The sequence below is a fragment of the Epinephelus lanceolatus genome, chromosome 6 (assembly GCF_041903045.1).
Source record: "Epinephelus lanceolatus isolate andai-2023 chromosome 6, ASM4190304v1, whole genome shotgun sequence".
NCBI classification, from domain to species: Eukaryota; Metazoa; Chordata; class Actinopteri; order Perciformes; family Serranidae; genus Epinephelus; species Epinephelus lanceolatus.
The window spans coordinates 30,557,390-30,577,999 of NC_135739.1; the positions used below are offsets into that span (position 1 = coordinate 30,557,390).

The following is a 20,610-nucleotide window of genomic DNA, read 5'->3' on the forward strand; positions in this document are numbered from 1 at the left end:
ACCTACATTTACTGTCTGTGATCTCCGCCCAGGAGAAGGCTATAGCTTGTGGTGGAAGATGACCTAGTTATTATGGAGGCCTGGGCCTTGCTTGCCAATGCCATTGTAGTCTATCATATAAACAGTCAAGTTCGCTTAAGCAAGTCAGACTTGATCTTTTCTGCTGTTATGTCACATGTAAACATAAGAACATATAAAGACCCTTAATTTAAAACTCACTCCTTTGTTTTAAAAATGTTTTCTTATCCTATATTGACACTAAAAGTTTGGGGGTTGTCGAATTCATGAATTCTGAAGACATAAGAGTCCTGACATTCCTTCTTCACTACAGATATGCTCTTAATTGCACCCTCAATGAATTGTTTGGAGAATCCTGCAGTATTCATAGTGTGCATATAATCTTATTTCAGCTCTGTCTGAGGGTTTGAAAGCCCAACTCTCTCCCTATTCCAGAGGCACTTGGTGTGAAAGTCTTTTTCAGTGACACTCGGCATGCCCTTTCTGATTCTAAGATCAAAGGTAACACATTAACTCCTCCCCTCGAAAAATGTTAAGTTTTGACTTGTGACATCAGAACATCAAGCATTTCATTCTCTCATAGACAAACAGAACACTCCTATGACACACTTGGACGTGACAGTGAAACTACACAGACAAAATCTAAATGTAAATTACTTTAAAAGTTCAACCATGACTTTAGAAACTAAAGTTAGTCGACAAACACTCCTTATCTGGCTTTAAGGTTGAGATCGAAGTGGACAAAACTGATCTTTCCATGAAAATTGGATGAACATTATCCACTGATAAAAATCCTCTGATATGATCACAAGCTCCAGGACTGCTAATGAGCGTGCCTTGTGGTGGTGGATTAAGGTAAGCAAGTGTGCATGGGCTTTTGAGACTTACAGTATCAGTGGATTCATCAGCTGCACTTGAGTCACTCTCATGTGCACGCTGCGGGTGGCATAAGCATTACAAACAGCACAGTTGTATACTAATGATTAAGTGTGTGGACGAAGGGGTGTTTTTATTTGATACCTCCTTGTTTGTGCATGTAACTCACAGTTTACTGTCTCCGTCAGTGTTCAGGCAGCTACTACTTATCATATTCACGAAACAGATACGCAAACACTCAAGCATGTAAATCACTAATACTTTATTTTGTTTAAGGTCGATCACATAATCCAATAGGGGCCTTTGGGTGAAGTTTCAGTCATAATGAGCCCTTGTGGTTTGCTATAATTTGGTAAAAGTGTTTGTGTGAGATCTTTTCATTTGTGAGTAAATTTAACCACACTGAGAAATTAAGTTTATATATAACCACTGCTTTTACCTCCTTTTCTAATAAGTCAGGTGCACTGAAACGCTGTCCAAGCATGAGTCCTGACACAACGGATAAATGAATGAATCTAATAAGTAAACTGTGGGTAGAATTGTGGTAGAAATGTTCACCTTTTCAACAGTCTGTGCATTTGTTTTTCCTAGTTGAATGTACAGTTCTGCACGTAAGACCAAGGATGCATGGTCAAGAAAACAACAGCATGTTTATTACATCCAGTATGTGTAGTGACATATGCTTGCTTACTCTTGTATTTACATTTTTCCAATTTTTGTATTCAACTATTCAACTAGGAAAAGAAATTAGAAAGAAATGTGGGCTTTGGCACAGAATGATAACCTTTGTGGAGGTCAAATTTTCCGTCTGCCTTTGGGCCACCTTATCAAATTAGTTTACAGCAAACAATTGTATCCTCATTTTTGTGACTCCTTGTGTTCTTGATATCCAAAACTTTCCCAAATTTTTGGTATGTTCCTAAAAGACAAGCCCTCCACTGTTACTGGATCTTGTAAAAACTGAGTGTGTTTTTGCACAAGAAAATCCAGATGAGCTGTGACCATATCATAAATGCTAGGATGCACTTTAATAATTGTAACTTGATAATGCATGCAGGCAAACTGTAACCTACACCATAGTGGATATGGATGTATATGAAAAGGTTAATGTTAACTCTCTCCCACTTTCACACTGGTGTGTAAAACACCCAAAAGACATATTCTCAACAAAACTTGTTAGAATACTCATCCAGCTCAATTTAGAAATGTCTTAATTAACATAAATTTACTGTCATGTTAATTCAATATTGGCTAATTTATCAAAGCTCTTCCTGCTCTATCTGAGTTCACTTCATGTGTAAATAAATCAAGCATCAAACTCACAATGTGGACTTTATTTATAAAAGACTGTCGCTTGGGACTAATATAGACTGGCTGGTGGAGCTGTGGGAACCTCAGTCCAGACTTCTCTCCACCTGTGCACAAGCACGTGCAGCTGCACAGGTCATTATCGAGTGGGTGCGCGCGGGTGTGCGGGCGCGCGCGACTGTTTGCTCTTCAAATGAAGGTATTCGTCCAATCAGGAAATTAAATTGGTGGCGAAATGATGACGTCAAACATCAAAACTGGCTTTGTTTTCGATACAGCAATTGATAATGGGTTAAAAGCATAAATGAGCAAACTGATGCAAACTGGAAGGCTACTTTTTTTTGATTGAGAAAAATAATTATCCATCACACACTTAAATACATATTTTAATATGCAATTATCTGGATTGTGAAGGCTAATATTTTCAATACGGTTTTTGTGATTTTGTCCAACTGAGGTCACGTGGCTCACAAGCATTTCAAAATTGTATCTTCACATAATCTTCTTAAATTTTAAATCAACCCACAGCTGTAAATAACATCAACAATTTCAATGTTCAAAGATAAATAATAGTCCTATCTGCCCCCCAAACAGCACTAATTATAGGCTATATACTTTATCTCAGTATGTTTTGAAGCAGTAAATGCATTGAGATCACTGAGGCATATGGATGCAAATATTTACTATATTCATGTCGCTTATAATTATTACTAAAACACTATTGCCAGTGAAAACCAAGATATACATTTATTTGATCCCCTTCTTAAAGTAAAATCAGCATATTCCATTAAATAGACCTATATATTCTAAAGTTTTACTCAACTTCAGTGATTGGAAAAAAAAATAAAAAATATTAACTGGGTGTGTGTAAAGATTTATCCTCCATTTTTTCAGTCTTCTTAAATATTTTTTTCATTTCTGATATCCCTAATGAAGAGCCAAAGGTGTCAGTTAACGCCCCCTAGCGGCGTGAATCTCTCCCGAGGTGTTGTTAGGCTGCAGTATCACCGGTGCAACATCACACACGGAGACATCACACTCTGTAATGTTACCGCATGTGAGCAGGGGAGTTTGTGGAGGCTGAACCTGCACCTGTACTCACACACATGCTGTGATGGAAATAAATCGGAGATGAAAGTAACTGGTATGAACCTGTTAGCCAAGTGCTAAATTGACTTATGTTCTTCATAAGCAATGTGTGTCAGAAAGACACACATTGCTGCATGCTTTTCAATAAGTAGATGATATTGTGTGACTGCACTTGACTGATCTCTGGTGGTCTCTCTCACACCCCCTTTCAACTGTCTCTAGAGTGAGTATTTCATACCTACTTCGTTTAGAAAATATGATGAAAAATATAATGACAGAAATCAACAAGACATAATTTAAAATCCTGTAATTTCTGTACATATATTTGTGTATTTCCTTCCTATAATATTAGGTCTCTGTGTTTCTATTAGAGGAATAATCAGCGCGTAAAAAGCCAATAATGTGCCTTGATGTGACAAACAGGGTTTGTTTGGCGTTAAAACGAACTCTATTATACAGTGATAATATACTGTGCATTTCCAGTGCTATTGGCATCTATTATTAATGATAATAGAATGCTAATAATAATAATAGCCCAGCGCTGATAATAATGAATGAAATGCCGCGGTGACACCGGAGAAGCCTTTTGCATCATCAGCACCTTCTTCGGTGTCTGAGAGTGAATTGAAGCAGAGAGAGGCTCCTTTCTCTTTCTCATGGGGATCGGATAAATATAGCGCCTGTAACGCCCCCCCCCCCTCACCCACCACCACCTCCACCCCCCCCCAACACATACACTAACACACACACCAGCCCGATCACCATTTGCTGTTTGTGTAAAAGTGATTAGCCAGACACAACTGCGAAGCTGTTACCTTTATAGAAGCCAAGCCGCAGAATATCCTGTAAAACGACCCGAGCAGTGATGTCATGCTGAATTAAAAGGTGTCTAAACCGTGACCTCCAGTCAGAGATCATTATCAGGAAAACAAGCATAAATATAGCTTTAAAAAACAATTACAGCGTTTAATTATTTACCACTGAATGCCTACGAGTTTGTCTTCACATTTAAAATATCTGACTTAAAAGATTTTCGCAAATAATCAGATTGGAAAACACATTTATGTTTGATTTCACTAAATGAGTTCCTTCTTTTCATATCACTCAGTTTTCACCTGTTATGTATTTTAAATTTTTATATAGATATATGTTATTTTTTCTTAATTCTTTATTACTTTTTTTTGAGGGCCAACCAATATCATTTATTATAAAGAGTAATTCCAAAAGCATTTCTTTATGATCTCGTGATAAAGTTTTTGAATACTGAAAAGAGTCAATACAATTATTGACTGCTTTGCTATTGCCGTGAAAATATAATTTCCCCTTTCATTCGGTAAATATAATTATAATAGTATTTTTAGGAATAAAAATGAAACATGGAAAGGCAAATTTAAAAATACAGACTTTTAAAATCGTGACAGTTTTAATGATAATAATAATTCTTAAGCCTGAAAATGACCTATTAAATTTAAGCACTTAATAATCCCAAAATAAAACAATTTTATAATGTCTTAACATCAAATTAAAATTAGATTTTTTTTTTGGTCTGCATACCGTCAGATGTTATTTATATAAAAAATAATATGCTTCTCAATAAATCTGTTATCAAACAAGTTACGAATGTTAATAATGAAAAGTGATTATCAATTATTTCTCAAATTTATTTACAAATAAATTCAGTTTACAACACAATATAGCTACATAGAATTACATATATTTGTTTTTTTTATTATTATAAACAGACTATTTTTTTCAGAGCTTTTTGTGTTCTTGTATGAAAAGGAAGCAGAAAAGTGTGTCCAGTTGAGCTTCCGATACTACAAAAAAGAAAATGTAAAATAATTATCACAGATCGCAAACAGGAACAAAAGAAATAAAGACAGGTAAAACCATTCTTTTTTTGTCTTTTCTTTTTTACAAATATTTACAAATATTACCTGTACAGAAATATCTCCTTTTTCTTTTTCTCTCTGTGTGTTTCAACAGTCTTTACATGGCTACAGAGTCCAGTGTTGCCTATTGATTTGCTGTTCACACTTCCCCCCGTTATAATGTCTCTATAGAAAAATAAGAGTTTATTTTCTTTTGGTTTAAAGTCACTGTGAAGGCCATTTGGACACCGCCGCCGCCGCTGCCGCTGAGGGTAAAACATGTCCAGATATAATATTCGACGGTACACTGAGGATGGGAGCGATAGCGGCTGAGGTCCGGGTCAGAGACAGGGACTGCGCGCTCAGCAGGGCCGACTGAACGGTCACCGGAGGCCGCAGGAAAGCAGCGCCCGGTGACACCGAGGAGGCGCTGGAGACCCCGATGATGTTCTCTATACTGAACGACGGTCTGTTTGAGGGCTCTGATTTGATCATGGACGCTGTGCTCAGACTGTTGAGCTGAAGTTGAAGACTCGGGCTGAGCTGGGAGTTGAACGCTTTTCTGTTCAGCTCCGCCGAGGACAGGAGAGGGACACCCGGGGGCAGCATGGGACCTACAGGGGGGATGTAAGGGTACTGCAAAGCCGCCGGATGGGAATAAGCAGCCGGGTGGATCCCGTAGTGCCTCCCGTAGGGGCCCCCGAGGCTGTACGCACCGAAACTTTGCATCATGAGAGTAGTCTGGTCCCTGAGCATGTCCGGCTGAACTCTCTTGAACCTTTTCCTCCTCCTGAGGAAGCTGCCGTTGTCGAACATGTCCTCCGAAGCAGGATCCAGGGTCCAGTAGTTGCCCTTACCGGGGTTGCCAGGCTCCCGGGGGATTTTCACGAAGCAGTCGTTGAGGGACAAGTTGTGGCGGATGGAGTTCTGCCACGCCGGGAACTTCTCCCTGTAATACGGGAAGCGGTTGCTGATGAACTCACAGATCCCGCTGAGGGTGAGCTTTTTCTGTGGGCTCTGGAGGATGGACATGGTGATGAGGGCGATGTAAGAGTAAGGCGGCTTTACCAGGCTGTTTTTGGGCTTCTGGATCCCACCTGCCGTTGCGCTCTGGTCTTGACCCTCTCCCTTTCCTGTGCCCGTCTCTCCCTCCCCGGAGCTCTCGCAGCACGGACTCCCTCCACCGGACCTCATCTCCTCCTTCTCCACCTCGATCTCATCTTCCACCTCCTCGTCGCCTGCTTCCCCTCGGAGGTCGTGCAGGATGCCTCCCACTGGGCTGTCGCAGTCGCTGTCCACCCTCTCCATGCCCTCCTCGTCTCCCTCGCCCACCACGTCGATATCCACGTCCTCTGCTGTGAGCACAGTTTGGCCGGACATGTCGCTGGCTCTTTCGCTGCCTCCAGACAGGGTCATCTCACGGCTTACTTACACTTTTTTAAAAAAGTCTACCGGAGCCAAAACCACCGAGCAGCCGGGTGTGTTGTGGAGGTGAGACCAGCGCGGTCAGTGCGCACACACGGCGGGTCTGCTGGACGTCTGGTCGCCCTCCTGTCAATAGGTCGGATGTCTCCAAAATAAATCTAAATGCGGTTGAACCGACAGCGACTCAGTGAAGCCAAGGGAACTTCAAGTTCTGCGAATATTTCTCCACTCGGTAAGTGAGCAGGCCTGTGGAAAGCGGCGAGTGTTGCCTCGAAGTTATTTGGAGACGTTTTGCGCTCCCACGTCCCCTTCTCGGCGAGTATATTTCCTATAGGAGCGATATTTGGAGAACCAAGTCGAGATGACACATGCTGCTTTTAAAGGCCGGAGCTTTTAAAAGGGACTGTCTGATAGATTACTTTTCCCAGTATAAGATATACTATCAGGACACGTGGTTCGGTGACGACAGACGCCCCCTCTCCTCTCCTCCCTCTCCCTCCACCCTCCTCTCTTCTCTGTTAAACCATGCAAACTGGAGTTGTTTCATGGATTTGTCAACAATGGGACATCAGCAATGCTGCTTTCCGCTGATTTCTGTGTTCGTCCGTCATAGACCATTTAACGGTGGCAGAGGGAGGAGGAGGAGGGGGAGAGAAAATTGGTCTGCATGATTGAAAGATCTGATGCGCATTAACGTGGCTGCGTAAAAACAACCCAAACCTTTAACTTTGCTAATACAAACTCTGCTGAAAGCTGCAGAATGAAAACGACGACAGCTAAGTTCACTGAATCCTCCTTTAACTTCTTTTATTTCTTCACGTTTGTTCTTTTATTGTTAAATTGTGCATGCGTGGATTTTTTAAACTAGTTGCCGTGCATGTTGCTCTGCGTAAAGTCTACTCTGTCTGTGCGTAAAGATTAAACATTTTGTTTATTTGGTGCATGCCTTGATATTTCCATCTTTATAGCCCGCCGTGTAAATCCAAGCTGCGAATGCAAAGCATGAATTCAAGTCTATTTATTCCCGCAGGATTAGCCGAAGGTGGGAAGAATATTGAGCAGCAGCGGCAGCAGCACCACCGGCGACAATGAATGGAGAGAATAAAGAATTTCCTTAAGAGTTTGGAAGAGGTGCTAACGACCCCAATCATGGCGTGGTTTTACATTTGAAAAAAGTAGGAAATGCAGGCAGCGGGTGAATGCAAAGAGAGCATTTATTCACAAGCATGAAGGTGAGCGGTGTAGGCTGGGCTCAGGGAGAGGATGTCGGATCCAATGCAGAGCGCTTCCTCCGCTGTGTGGGAACATTTGCGAGGACGAGCGAAAAGATATTTCAGTTAACGCTCAGAGCGCGTGAAGAAAACCTGCAGTAAATTAACAATATGAATATAAACCCACATCTATTTTTCCCGGTGTGCCACAAGCCATTTAAACATTCAATTGATTTTATCGGAAGTCTTTTAGCAGGTTAATGAAAATATCTATAATCAATTTGTGTCAGAGCTTTATTTAAATAAATTAAAACATATAAATAAATTACAAATAAAGATACAATTTCTCAGATAGAGGCTAATTTCTATTTTATTTAAAACCACCATCAGGTAGAATACAATTTAATTCAAGAAATCTTATTATTATTGATATTACAACTATTCCTACATTTAAATAAATCACACCTATCACATATTAATGACATAATTAATTATCACTTAATTCGGGGGAAAAAAGAATATAGGCTATCTTTAAAAATAACACCTTTTCATGACTGCTTTTATTTTTGCTTTTGAACCCCATTAGTTTTATTTCAGCATCTCACAGTTTTGCGGGAGTAAATTTGATCCTTTAATTGCCTGCAGCAGCGCACAGAGGCGCTGCTTCACGCGCCACCTCCGACACCTCTGCTCTCGGGATAAAAGTGGGATTAATCAAACGCTATCATTAATAATGCGCGTATGGGTCAAAGGAGGGAAACATGGCTTCCGATTAGACTCGCCTCGTGTTAATCTCTCGGTGACCTGTGTGATCTGGAGGTCCGTCAATACGGACTACTTAGCAGATGAAACCAGAGTCTACATCAACTTTTATCCTGCTTATCCGCAGGGCGCGTGTGCTTTTGGGAAGGTTGGGTTTCTGATTAGTTTGTGGCTTTTTATCAGGCACATAAATCCGAAAATTTAACTTTAGTGCAAGGTTGTTATGCTCAAATCGAAAACGTATTTATTTGTCTCGTGTGCGCTGCTGATTGGACACATTTTGCGCATTTCTCCTCAGCAGCAGAAGTCAAATTAACTCTTGATATTAGTCCCCTTAAACCTAATTTTTGGTGCATTTAAAAAGCAGCAAGTAATGCGTTATTGTAGCTGGATAAAAGAGATTCATGGGCCACACTTTTTCTTATTTTGAGGGACTTTTGAAGCAATCAGAAGGTCACAGAGCCACTGTCTTAACAAACCTCTCTCTCTCCCTTTGTGTGTATGTGTGTGTGTGGAGACAGGTGCAGCCAGCCTCCTTTAAAAAAAAAAAAAAAAAAAAAATCCCAGAGTCGCAGTGTTGTGTGAAAGGCGGCGTAACTGCTGATATAACCTGACTGCAACAGCACCGAGAGGGGGTTTCAAACCCGTCCTTCCTGTGATCTTTTGAAGCCTCATAAATCCGCTTTTATACCTCCGCAGTTTGTTAATGAAATGTACGTTTTAAGCACACATGCACGGCTTAGCGCGACAAAACCTTTTAGTATAATAAGCCAACTCGCTCCGGCATGAAACCATTAGGGGGGGACAGACAGAAGAGACAGCAGCAGCAGCAGCAGCAGCACAGGTGATGGAGAGGAAACAGTCACCACATGTGATCACTACAAACTACCAGCAAGGTCACCGAACAAATAATTGTGATCATAATAATGTGATGCTCTGGTGATTCCTGAGAGGGAGACTGTCTCTCTCTGTCTCTGTCTCTCTCTGTCTTGTCCCCCTCTGTGTGCTCCTCATGTCTCACAGGGGTCAGAGGTCAGGGTCACCTGCAGAGGAGGGCAGGGTGGGTGCTCAAGGACACTACAGCAGGGTGGATGCTTCAGAGTACTGTAAAGATGAATGAAGGTGACAGATGAGAGATGCTAGATATTGTTTATTCATTTATTTTTGGGGGGATTATTCCACGTGTTTCCACTTTGGGTCAACTTTTTTCGATTTTTTTGTCTTTTGTGTGACATTATTTCATGCTACTGGAGTTTTTATTATGATTTGCAATTTCCGTTTTCACAGAAAATCGTCAGAATTTGGGGAAAGTGCGCAAACTCGCCTTTTTTAGGCCGAAAATACGAAGAAAATACGAATAGGCCTATAGGATTGAATTGTAGAAATTTAGGAACATTGTAAGACATTTTATTGCAGTTTATATTTGTGCGAGCGAAATGCGGATTTCTTAATTTTTTTTTAAATTTATTTATCTATTTTTTAGATGGATTTTGACCACCTAATCAATAGACATTTAATCTTTTGATTTCTTAATAAAAGGTTGCAGTAAATATGTAGCATGAATGCATCACTACTACTTTGGAAGATCTCTCCTTTTAGATTATTTTAATATCATTTCAGAAAATAAAAGTTTAAATCCTTGTTAATTATTAATTAGTTATTACAATCTCAGTTATAAAAATATTTCCTTAACACCGATGATACAAATATGCTATTTAACATCACATCTGCATACATGATGAGCACTGAAATCCAAACACATGACGCCAGGGCTAATTAAAATCCAAAAAACCGAATTCTTGCATCGAAATCAGCTGTTTGCAAAAGCAGATTTTTTTGAGAGGCAACTCATTTAATTAATTAGGTGAGCGTGCAGTTGGGGGCAGCAGCTAGTAAAACGATATGATAAATTAATGGCATTGTTAGCGCGCCTGTAATTACGACCATTATGTTAATTATTTTACACCAGTAGCCAAATCTTCAGCTTGTCACATTTAATAAAAACAAGATCTTCTCAAAAATGGAGGACAAAAAAAAAAATCTCACATCCGCAAAGACGCATGCCACACCACAGCTACGTCACACAAATAGAATACATTGTTGAAATATTTTTTATTTTAATTTTATTTCTCATGGTCGACAATGTGAATTCTGCAGATTCCTAAAAGCCAGGCTGTTTTTTTTTTCTTCTTCCTACCTTCCTCTTCCTTTTTGGGAATCACCATTTCCAGCTCTTCTCAGAGGATTCACTCTATCAACCTGCGAGTTTCTGTCAAACAATATGATGCAGCCCATTTTTAACCTCGCAGGATGAGCCGGAGAGGAGACCAGATCTCTCCAACACAACAAAGCGAAAAGGGGCCCCAAATAGACGACACTGATCCACGTGTGTCTGTTGTGTGTGTATGTTGTGTGTGTGTGTGTGTAGCCTGCGTGTCTGCGTGGACGTCCCATCTATTATTAAGACACCATGCAGCAGATCAGGCTGCACAGTTACAGCAGGACTCATGTCTTCACTCACTTTACGGTTCGTTCTCATATTTGGGGCTGAGACAGTTTATGTTATGATGAGCTCCGATTTAATGGCTCACATTAGTTATAGATTATATTGAAAGAAAGAAAAAGACATCATTTCGTGTTTGCAGGTGTTGCTGCTGAAGCAGACTCAGGTGGCATTTGGATATTTGGGTCAGTGCTATAACAGGCGTTCATCTAGCCAGTATTTTACAGGCCACTAACACATATCTGTCATGTAGTACTCAGTCTGCAGGCTCGTCTGCGGCCTGTTTCCTGTTTGCGTCACCATTTGGCAATGACGTTCATAATTTTAGAAATCATATTTTGAATATGGTGATGTCTAAAAAACACATGGACTCATCTAACCTGGTGATTTTGTGGTGTAAGCGGAAGCATTAACAATCTAATACAGACAGTAAAATGAAGTATTCCATCTAAAATAATAATAAAATCACAATTAAGTTTTTAAAATGTCGCTTTTTCTGACAATTTTTAAAGTGTCAATTATTTCCATCATGTCTTAAACGCTGTGAAAAATCCCTTTCAGTCAATTCAACAACCTTAACGAATATTTTGTGCTCGTTAGTGAATCCTACATGGGTCTGAAAACCTCTCTTTCATTGTCATCTTTAATTATTTTCCAGTGAAACACACACAACTAAAAAACAAAGTTGAATATTTTGCAACCACTTGAAAACCACATTTTCCTTATTATGTATTTATTAAAAATGATAATTTTATGTGTCCAATTCTGCACATCACTGCAGCCTCTCCACCGCTGCTCTCCTCTCCGGTCGGCCGTCAGTGGGGAAGCCCACCGGGGGGAGGCTGCATATAGCGGCGGGTGCTGCTGGGACAGTGACACCTCCCGCTAAATGCAGCCGGATTACCATGCCAATGTGTACTTGTTAAGTACGTGCAATGTCACCCAGTTTGTAGGCTTTTTGTCATTGAAATTTTAGGCTGCAGAGTTGCACATCACCGTGTTGTGTGAGCGCAGCGATTCAGGCTGTTAACAGTGCAAATTGGCCCAATAGCAGGCGTTTAACACGGTGTCAAAACACAGGCAGCCTGGCTCTGCACCAAGTCATTGTCTGCAGAAAAAGATAGTTAACAATGTGCTAATGCAACCAAGGGGCGTCAAATGGTGGTTTAATCACAAACAAAAGAGAAAACGTGTTTGTCCTTGTCTAAAAATCACATTTTAGAGCAAATATTGTGCATTAAATAATAAATATTAAAAAATTATAATTCAGCAATTATTGTCACCTGTCGCAAGAAACTGAATTAAAATTTTTGGATGACTTTTAGTAAGAAAAAGTAAAAAAAAAAAATTGAGTGTATTCAACAGGAAAAAAACATGCAAACAATCCTACATGGTTCACATAAAGGCATCCAACTTTACACCATGTTGTGACTCCCCATGCACTGATCCTAATGTTTGAATGTGAGGCAGCTTTCCACGTAATTGACATCCAAAGGAAATTCTCACTCCGCACGACCCCTGAACTCAATATCCTCTTGCCTATTGATGCATACATATATGTAACATCATCCTAAATTACCTCCTACATCCCTGCCTGCCCTGCCCATAATAATATTCCTTCACATAATCTGTCAAGTTCCTCACAAAGACACCTTACCTCTTCTCGAACCCAATTATAGGAATTGTAGAAGAAGATGAGGAAGAGGAGGAGACAAATAAAGCTGTTTTGATTTTATGATTGACTGAAATCAATGTTTATGTTAAAAAGTGGCTATTTTACAATACATGTGCACATTAATACCACCAGTAGTCTATAATATGCTCTATCCTCATGAAGGCCTAATGTTATCGCCTTAAGGCAAATTAATTCATCTTAAAACTATAATATTTCTCCCCTAATGCGAAGCTTGCACTCCATCCCCTTATTTGCTTTATAAAAAGTGTCCTTGTCTGTTAACCCATGGGGGGGGGGAGTGAATATCCCACATCCTAATCAAAGTCGTTGTGCTGTCTCTTGAAATTAAGAACTGCACCTTTAAATTGTCAATTACTCCGAGGTTAAGTGGACTGAATAGACCCAATGATTCAAATCAGGTGTTACAATTTACTGCACATAGCTATCTGACTTCATTTCGGCCTGAATCGCTGCAGAAGCTGAGGTGATTGATTACACAAAGGGAAATATAAAGGTGTATATTTGTCCTTACTTAATCCATTGTTTACTGATTAACACATTTTTATTATTTTACATAAAGATTTTAAACTGCACATCAATAAACCTCTATCCTTCATGGTTGGTTTCGATTATCTTGCACACTAAAGATCACTGGGTCAGAATGGACCCAATTTTGGTCAATACAGCACCAATGCAACACTGGGTTTACTTTACCCTCCACCAATGGGTTGTTCTGACTCTGTAAGTATTATTTTTTTAACATCACTGTTGGGGTATTTAGCTAAAAGGGTTATTATGACCCAGAAAACCACCAAAACAACGAGATGTTTTGACACACTGTTATATTTTACATGTGTTAAACTAAAATTGGCTCTTATATACATGTAGATTCACACTGTTATACTCTACTCTGGCTCTTTTAAAACACACGTCATGCAGCTGTTAATATTGTGTGTATCCATTGCTGTTTTCAATGTCATATGTGCATCGACTTGTGCAATAAAACGTGCAACTGCTTTAAGGTAAAACTTGAACATGTTGTGTCGAACACTGGGTCAGAATAACAGCATGGAGGAAATGTTCAGAATAGTAAAGGAACTAATACCAGCTTTAAAAATATTACAATGCAGTAGTATTTTTCGGAATAAAGATTCTGCATTTATAGTGTTACTCGAGAAAATGTACTTAAAGTATCTTGATGCAGAAAAATGATCAGAATGAATGATTGAATCAGAATTCAGAATCATCAAATCACTATTACACATGCATTAATGTGTAAGCTGCATTTTACCATTGTAGTTTAGGTGCAGCTGATTTTTTACTAACGGCTGCAACTATTTTATTATGGATTAATCTGCTAAATACTTTCTCAAATGATTGATTGCTTGGTTTGTTGAATTCAAGATAAGCACAGTTACCAAGAGCCAAAGAGACATATTCAGATTACTGTAATTTAAGATCCTGAAAAGCAGCAAATTTTTTATCTTTGAGAGGCTGGAAACATGAGATGTTTGGTGTTTTTGCATGAAAAATGACTGAAACGATGATTATTTATTATTTAAATAGGTTAAATTTTCTTTTAATCAACTAATTAATCAGTCAATTGATCATGTCAGCTTTAAATTAATATGCTGTTTGATAGTAATCTATAACAATGCATCATGTTTTGTAAGCTCTTCATATGTTTTATACATGTCAAGTAATTCAGATAAGCGTAGCGGAGTAAAAAGCACAATATTTCCCTCTTAATTATCATGGAGTACAACTAAAAAGTGAAATACTGCAGTACAAGTACCACAGCCCTACAAAAAATAACACTAACATAGTGTCAAAACAACATTGGTGTTGGGTAAAGTTAACCCAGTATTATGATGGTGCTGTTTTAACCTAAACTGTCTATATAGTGTGTGTAATTTGGGTGTTTACCAATGCCTTTAAATATAATACTAAACACGTCTAAATAATAAAGTTAACAGCCAAACAGTGTGAACACCCAAACAAAGTTACCACCCTCACACCCATGCCGGGAGTCCAAAGTCAGCCACACAAGCATCAATATTTTACATTCCCCCAAGAATCCTCTTTAAAGATGCAATCAATGCCTCCTATTCATTATCCATGTGTATGTCTTCTAGGTATGGCCTTTGTCATTAAGCAATAATTCTCCCCTCCACAGTCCCACATTACTCCGCTGCTCCATACTTTTACAAATGCCTCGGGGCTATAAATACTAATGAAATCTCTTTGCTTAATTTGATTTTGCTGGTACACTTGCAGTTATGGCTGAACTTTCCCACGAGAGAGGCTGATTGAACACTTTCAAGTCCTTATGGAAGCAGGAAAACATTCCAAAGAGCTGGGGAGATCATTTCCATAATTACCCCGATTGGCAGCCTAATGACCTTCTGTGACAATAAAAAGATCTCTTGTTAATTCCATTTCTGTCGCTGACATTCAAGAGATTCCTATCTTACATGTTTGAGGGTTCACAAGATAACAAGTGTACTTTTTTTCCCTCCCGCTTTCAGCGAGCAAAAGAGCAGCCCCATTCAGTTTTGCCCCCCCCCACACCTCCCCAACACACTGCAGTGATGTGGCTCAGCTCTGCTCTGAAAGGGATCTGCTTGTGCCTGCACGGCTCGTCCACCCTGCCCCAAAGTTGGATAATTTATGGGCCTGGGGGAGATTATAAAGATGGATCTTTGAGGCAATCAATTCTCATGTTGCGTTTTGAATGGTGGGATAGAAATGAAGTGCAGAATAATTAAAAAGATCACAAGTCCCCCCTCGCATGTAATAATGAGTGGCTCCAGAGGCAGTGGGCTCTGCCACAGTGCCGGAGGAAGCGCCTTTGATTTGACTGAGAGGACACCCGGCCCGGTCCAACACACCGCTGCACAATGGGGGGGGTTTCACCATTGCCACACACTGAGGCTGCATTGCAAATCACACTCTGTGACTGTTTGAGGACAGTGTGATTGTCCAGCAGGCAGATCATAAGCAGATACTGTTGTCAGAGGAAACGGAGGAGGGATGGAGGGATGGAAGGGGGGGTCTTGTTGCTTGGATGTCTAAGTCAGGATGACTCAGAGCTGGCATGAAAAGTGATGGGGGCGGTTGTTTGGAATATGTTTCACAGTGACCACAATGCCTAGAGTGTTGTGGGATGTTAAAATAAAATCCATCCTTTCTTTGCGTATGAATCAGTGTCAAAATGTACCATCAGCCCTCTGCATGCACAACTGTGAGCTGTTGTTCTTTGATAAATCCAAATGGTAATCTGAGGCCTTTTTATACCTCAGAATGTATTAGACTAAATGTGAGATGTGCATCTGTGATTAGCCTTTTTGCATGATTCATAAGACAAGGACAAGCTTTTTTTGTAAATATATCTGATATCTTGGCCCACTCCCACTGTCTTGCACCAGCACCTCGCTCAGTACACAAGATATTGTTCAGAAGATGAGAAAGAGGATCAGATTTTGCGCCACACACACAACAGTCCCTCAATTATGATGACAAAATAAAGTAAAAAGGACACTGCAGTGAGCTGGCGAGGGCATCTTGGAAACAGATGGTGGCATGTGTGACTGCTTTTCTCTGCTGGAAGGGGAAGTGTAATGACACCTGGCAGCGGGCTCACATTGAATATCATTCTGCTGGTCACTTGGTCAACTCAACATTGGCACACTGCGCACACATCCAGAGACGTGCAGCGCTGCAGGCTGTAGTTAATTTAGTGAGGATTTCCCTGTTAGAGGTGTTAACATCTCGTAAATGATGGAGCCATAGATTGATTTCCCCTTACAGTGCGAGTTCGAGGAATAGTTGTGTATGTGTGTGTGTGTGTGTGTGTGTGTGTATGTGTGTCTCATGTCTCATTAGCTGTTCTGTACCATCTCTAACAGATGGGCTATGTTTCTGACCTGCACATGGATGAAGCTTTTTCTGACACACTGATCAAACACTGTTCCTTGGTTGCAAATATCAGTGAGCTAGGATACAACTCTAAATTGGCGATGGTGATATTTTCTCAGACTGCAATTTTAGTGGGTCACGATTGGAAGGCTTACAAGAAAAAGAGCTAGACAGCAGTCCCCAAGTTGCAATTGCTCAGACCACCTACATGCATTCATCCACACTTTTATGCTTTCACACATGGACAACCTCACAAACACTTGATCTCCATGCCACATTCAGCCTCATAGGGCAAAAACTGTTGGGTAATTTTTGTGGACTCACTGGTCAATCCACAGAGCAAGCCAAAGAGCTGCTGGTTGCAGCTAAAAATCACCTGCACACTCCCCAAAAAAAGTAGAAGAGGCTCTTCAGATGCAAAATAATTCATTAACTCCTTGTGCAAAAGGTATATATAGGACATAAATAAGCTTTCAGACTAACTGCAATGAAGAAGGTCCATACTTTTTTGTCAAATCTTTCTGATCAACCCTTTCACATTTCTTGACTATTATGTTCCATCTCTGCCGTCACAGGCAGCCTGGTTGTGTTTTATTTGCTCCTCAGTGTCAAAGGATGTGTATAAACTCTGTATATAGCTCAATTTCATAATTTAATGGCCAAGTAAAAGATGACCTGGTTTCCAAAAGGCAAAATGTAAAATATTCTTCTTCAACATTTTTTAGCAAGATTACTTTTTTCCCAATCTTTTACAGTTTCAAAACAACAAAGGAAAAGGGCCTGGAGCAAAGAATTTTGGCACCCTGCATGGTCAGTACTTAGTAGCACCCCCTTTGGCAAGTATCACAGCTTCTAAATGCTTTTTGTAACCAGCTAAGAGTCTTTCAATTCTTCTTTGGGGGATTCTCACCCATTCATCCAGCAAAAGGCTTCTAGTTCTGTGAGATTCTTGGGCCGTCTTGCATGCACTGCTCTTTTGAGGTCTATCCACAGATTTTCAATGATGTTTAGGTCTGGGGACTGTAAGGGCCATGGCAAAACCTTCAGCTTGCGCCTCTTGAGGTAGAACATTGTAGATTTTGAGGTGTTTTTAGGATAATTGTCCTGTTGTAGAAGCCATCCTCTCTTCGTCTTCAGCTTTTTTACAGATGGTGTGATGTTTGCTTCCAGAATATGCTGGAATTGAACTGAATCCATTCTTCCCTCTATCTGTGAAATGTTCCCTGTTCCACTGTCTGCAACACAAGACCAAAGCATGATCAATCCACCCCGGTATTTCACAGTTTGACATGTGTTCTACTCATGAAATTCTGCATCCTTTTTTCTCTAAACATACCTTTGCTCATTGCATCAAAAAAGTTCTTTTTTAACTTCATCAGTCCACAGGACTTGTTTCCAGAAAGCATCTGGCTTGTTTAGATGTTCCTTTACAAACTTCTGACAGCTACATTTTGTGGTGAAGACACAGGAAAGGTTTTCCCCTGATGACTCCTCCATAAAGGTCATATTTGTACAGGTGTCACTGCACAGTAGAACAGTGCACCACCACTGCAGAGTCTGTGAAATTTTCCTGCAGGTCTTTTGCAGTCAAACAGGGATTTTGATCTTCTTTTTTTTTTTTAATCAATCCTACGAGCAGCTCTTGCAGAAAGTTTTCTTGGTCTTCCAGACCTCAACCTGACCTCTACAGTTCCTGTTAAATGCAATTTCTCAATTACATTACGCACTGAGGAAACAGCTACCTAAAAACGCTTTGATATTTTCCTATGGCCTTCTCCTGCTTTATGGGCATCAGTTATTTTAGTTTTCAGAGTGCTAGGCAGCTGTTTAGAGGAGCCAATGACTGCTGATTGTTTGGACAAGATTTCAGGAGTCAGAGTATTTATAAAGCTTTGAAATTTATATATCCTGAATTTTCCTAATGATGACTGTGAACAAACCACAGCCCTAACAGCAAACCTAGGCCTGAGACCCTGGTAAAAGTCGTCTGAGAGCTCAAATGTCTTGGGATGTCCAAACTTTTGCTGTCTGGCTTAAAATGTTGAAAAGCATGTTTCATCTGTAACTTCATGCCTTTTGGAGATCAGTTCATCTTCTACTCTATTCCCAGTAAAAGAAATTTTGACCAGAGGTGCCCAGACTTTTGCATGCCACTGTATGTGTCAAGTGCTGTTGTCACATGATCTATCTTCAAAAGCTTTAATGAGTTTTAAGATGCTGGCAATGTCAATCATATGGTCACCTACTGCATTTCTCCTACGTAGGGGCCTGTTGTGTTGTTTATAGATGCATCACATTATAAGATTCACGTTTATAGATGAGTACTGTTAAAAATACATTATATGTATATACCATATACATTCTTAATTGTTCACATTAGTGCATTAGTAGAATCCAGTTTCCACTTATTACCTCATTGACTATCTTTTGCGTTTAGTTGTGTAAGAACTTCGTGAAGTTTGTTCTTCAAAAAGAAAAAAGGCCACTTAACAGCAGGATAAACGTTTAATTTTACAAGTTTAAATTGTGATTGTATTCCAAAACATCTGACTTTGTTCCAGCAGCTGGCCTTTGGTTCACTGAAGGAACTCGTACAAGTGAATGGTATCATTTAAACATGTTACAAAATGATCAAAGTGCTGCGGTTAATAGTCATTTGGCTTTCTTCTTCTTGGCCTGTTATGCCACAACCAAAGAGGAGACTAAACAGCTAATGGGAACATGTGACTGGACTTGAGAAAGCAACTTAGAACAGCAAATTCAATTATCATGTTAGAATTCTGCATGAAAACAATCTACACTAGAAATTAGAGCGATTCCTGTCAGATGACTTGTGTTAGTGCGGCTAATGTCATTTGGAGCAGCCTTACACCTTCTTTGAATGTTATCAAATGTTTACAAAAGAGCTTAATGTGCTAAAATGCAATCAGAGAATCCACTGGTTACTCTGTGCCAGCAACAGCACCGAGCAGTGTTCCCTCGGGGTGGCTTGGTGATGCATTATGGGTAACGTTGAATCATAGGTTGCCTAAACAGGCTGAATATAAGGTTTATCCTGTTCTTCCTTCTGTACAGATTCACAATCGCAGGTTATTATTTTTTATCTTTTAATAATAATATTTTACTTTCTGTTGCATCTTATCGTATACATCTCTATGGTATTTGCCACTCACAAAGAGCCACCACATCCTGCTGTCGTCCCCTTAGGCCATACAGCAGTAGAAATTTTCGTCGATTTTGGAGTGGAATCATCAGTGATGCAAAGTTACACTTCTTTGTGCACTTCTTATGATGCTTAATTATTGGCTATTTGTTGCACTTATGTAATGGTTACCGGTCTTATTTCCCCTTAAGGGACTCGTCTTCCTGGGTCAGGTTTTGCTGCATCCTGCAAAGGGGCCATCAAACTTTCGGAGGCTCACAAAGGCCCCATTCTCCTCTGTGTTGCTCTTCTTCATCACCCAGCTCCAGGGCATTGCAGATCTGTTCAAAACCCGGTATTGTCTGGGCAAAACCACATATTAAATTTGCTCTGCATAAGCCATTTCATTGAGCTGCAGCAGGAATTCCTTTGCTGGGTCATTCATCTGTGTACATGGTTTGGACACACATTTGAAACAAAGCAAGCCAGTCAAGGATAATATTGAGGAAGTTACATACATTTCAAGCTTTGCAGCATATGTCATTTCTGTTTCTTGCTCTTTTGGCACTGGAGTTGTTGCTGCAGATTCATGCAGCGGGAACACTGTGAGACTGTAGCTGCGAGCGATCCAAAATTTCTCCCTGCATATGTAATGTTTTGCACTTCATTAGGAATTCTGGATTTTCCCCATCAGGAATGTCAACTGAATAGAAAGAGAGGGAAACTAAGAGAGCTCTCTATCCACAGCAAACAATTAACAATGAATAATAAAGAGAAAAAATCTGATTCAAGCCAACCGGTTGTCCTGCACA

The 20,610-nt window shown here is 40.0% G+C and overlaps 1 protein-coding gene across 1 annotated transcript; it reads right to left on the reverse strand.

Annotated features, from left to right (window-relative positions):
- Window positions 1-5,365: 5,365 nt before the first annotated feature.
- On the reverse strand, window positions 5,366-6,981 carry foxd3 (forkhead box D3). Its single transcript, XM_033621087.2, has one exon. It carries the CDS (start codon window positions 6,576-6,578, stop codon window positions 5,388-5,390), a length of 1,191 nt encoding a protein of 396 aa, XP_033476978.1. The 5' UTR covers window positions 6,579-6,981; the 3' UTR covers window positions 5,366-5,387.
- Window positions 6,982-20,610: the final 13,629 nt, after the last annotated feature.

What these genes read in the sequence shown, in the direction of transcription:
- foxd3 (XM_033621087.2), bottom strand. Translation starts at nt 6,578, where the DNA reads ATGACCCTGTCTGGAGGCAGCGAAAGAGCCAGCGACATGTCCGGCCAA.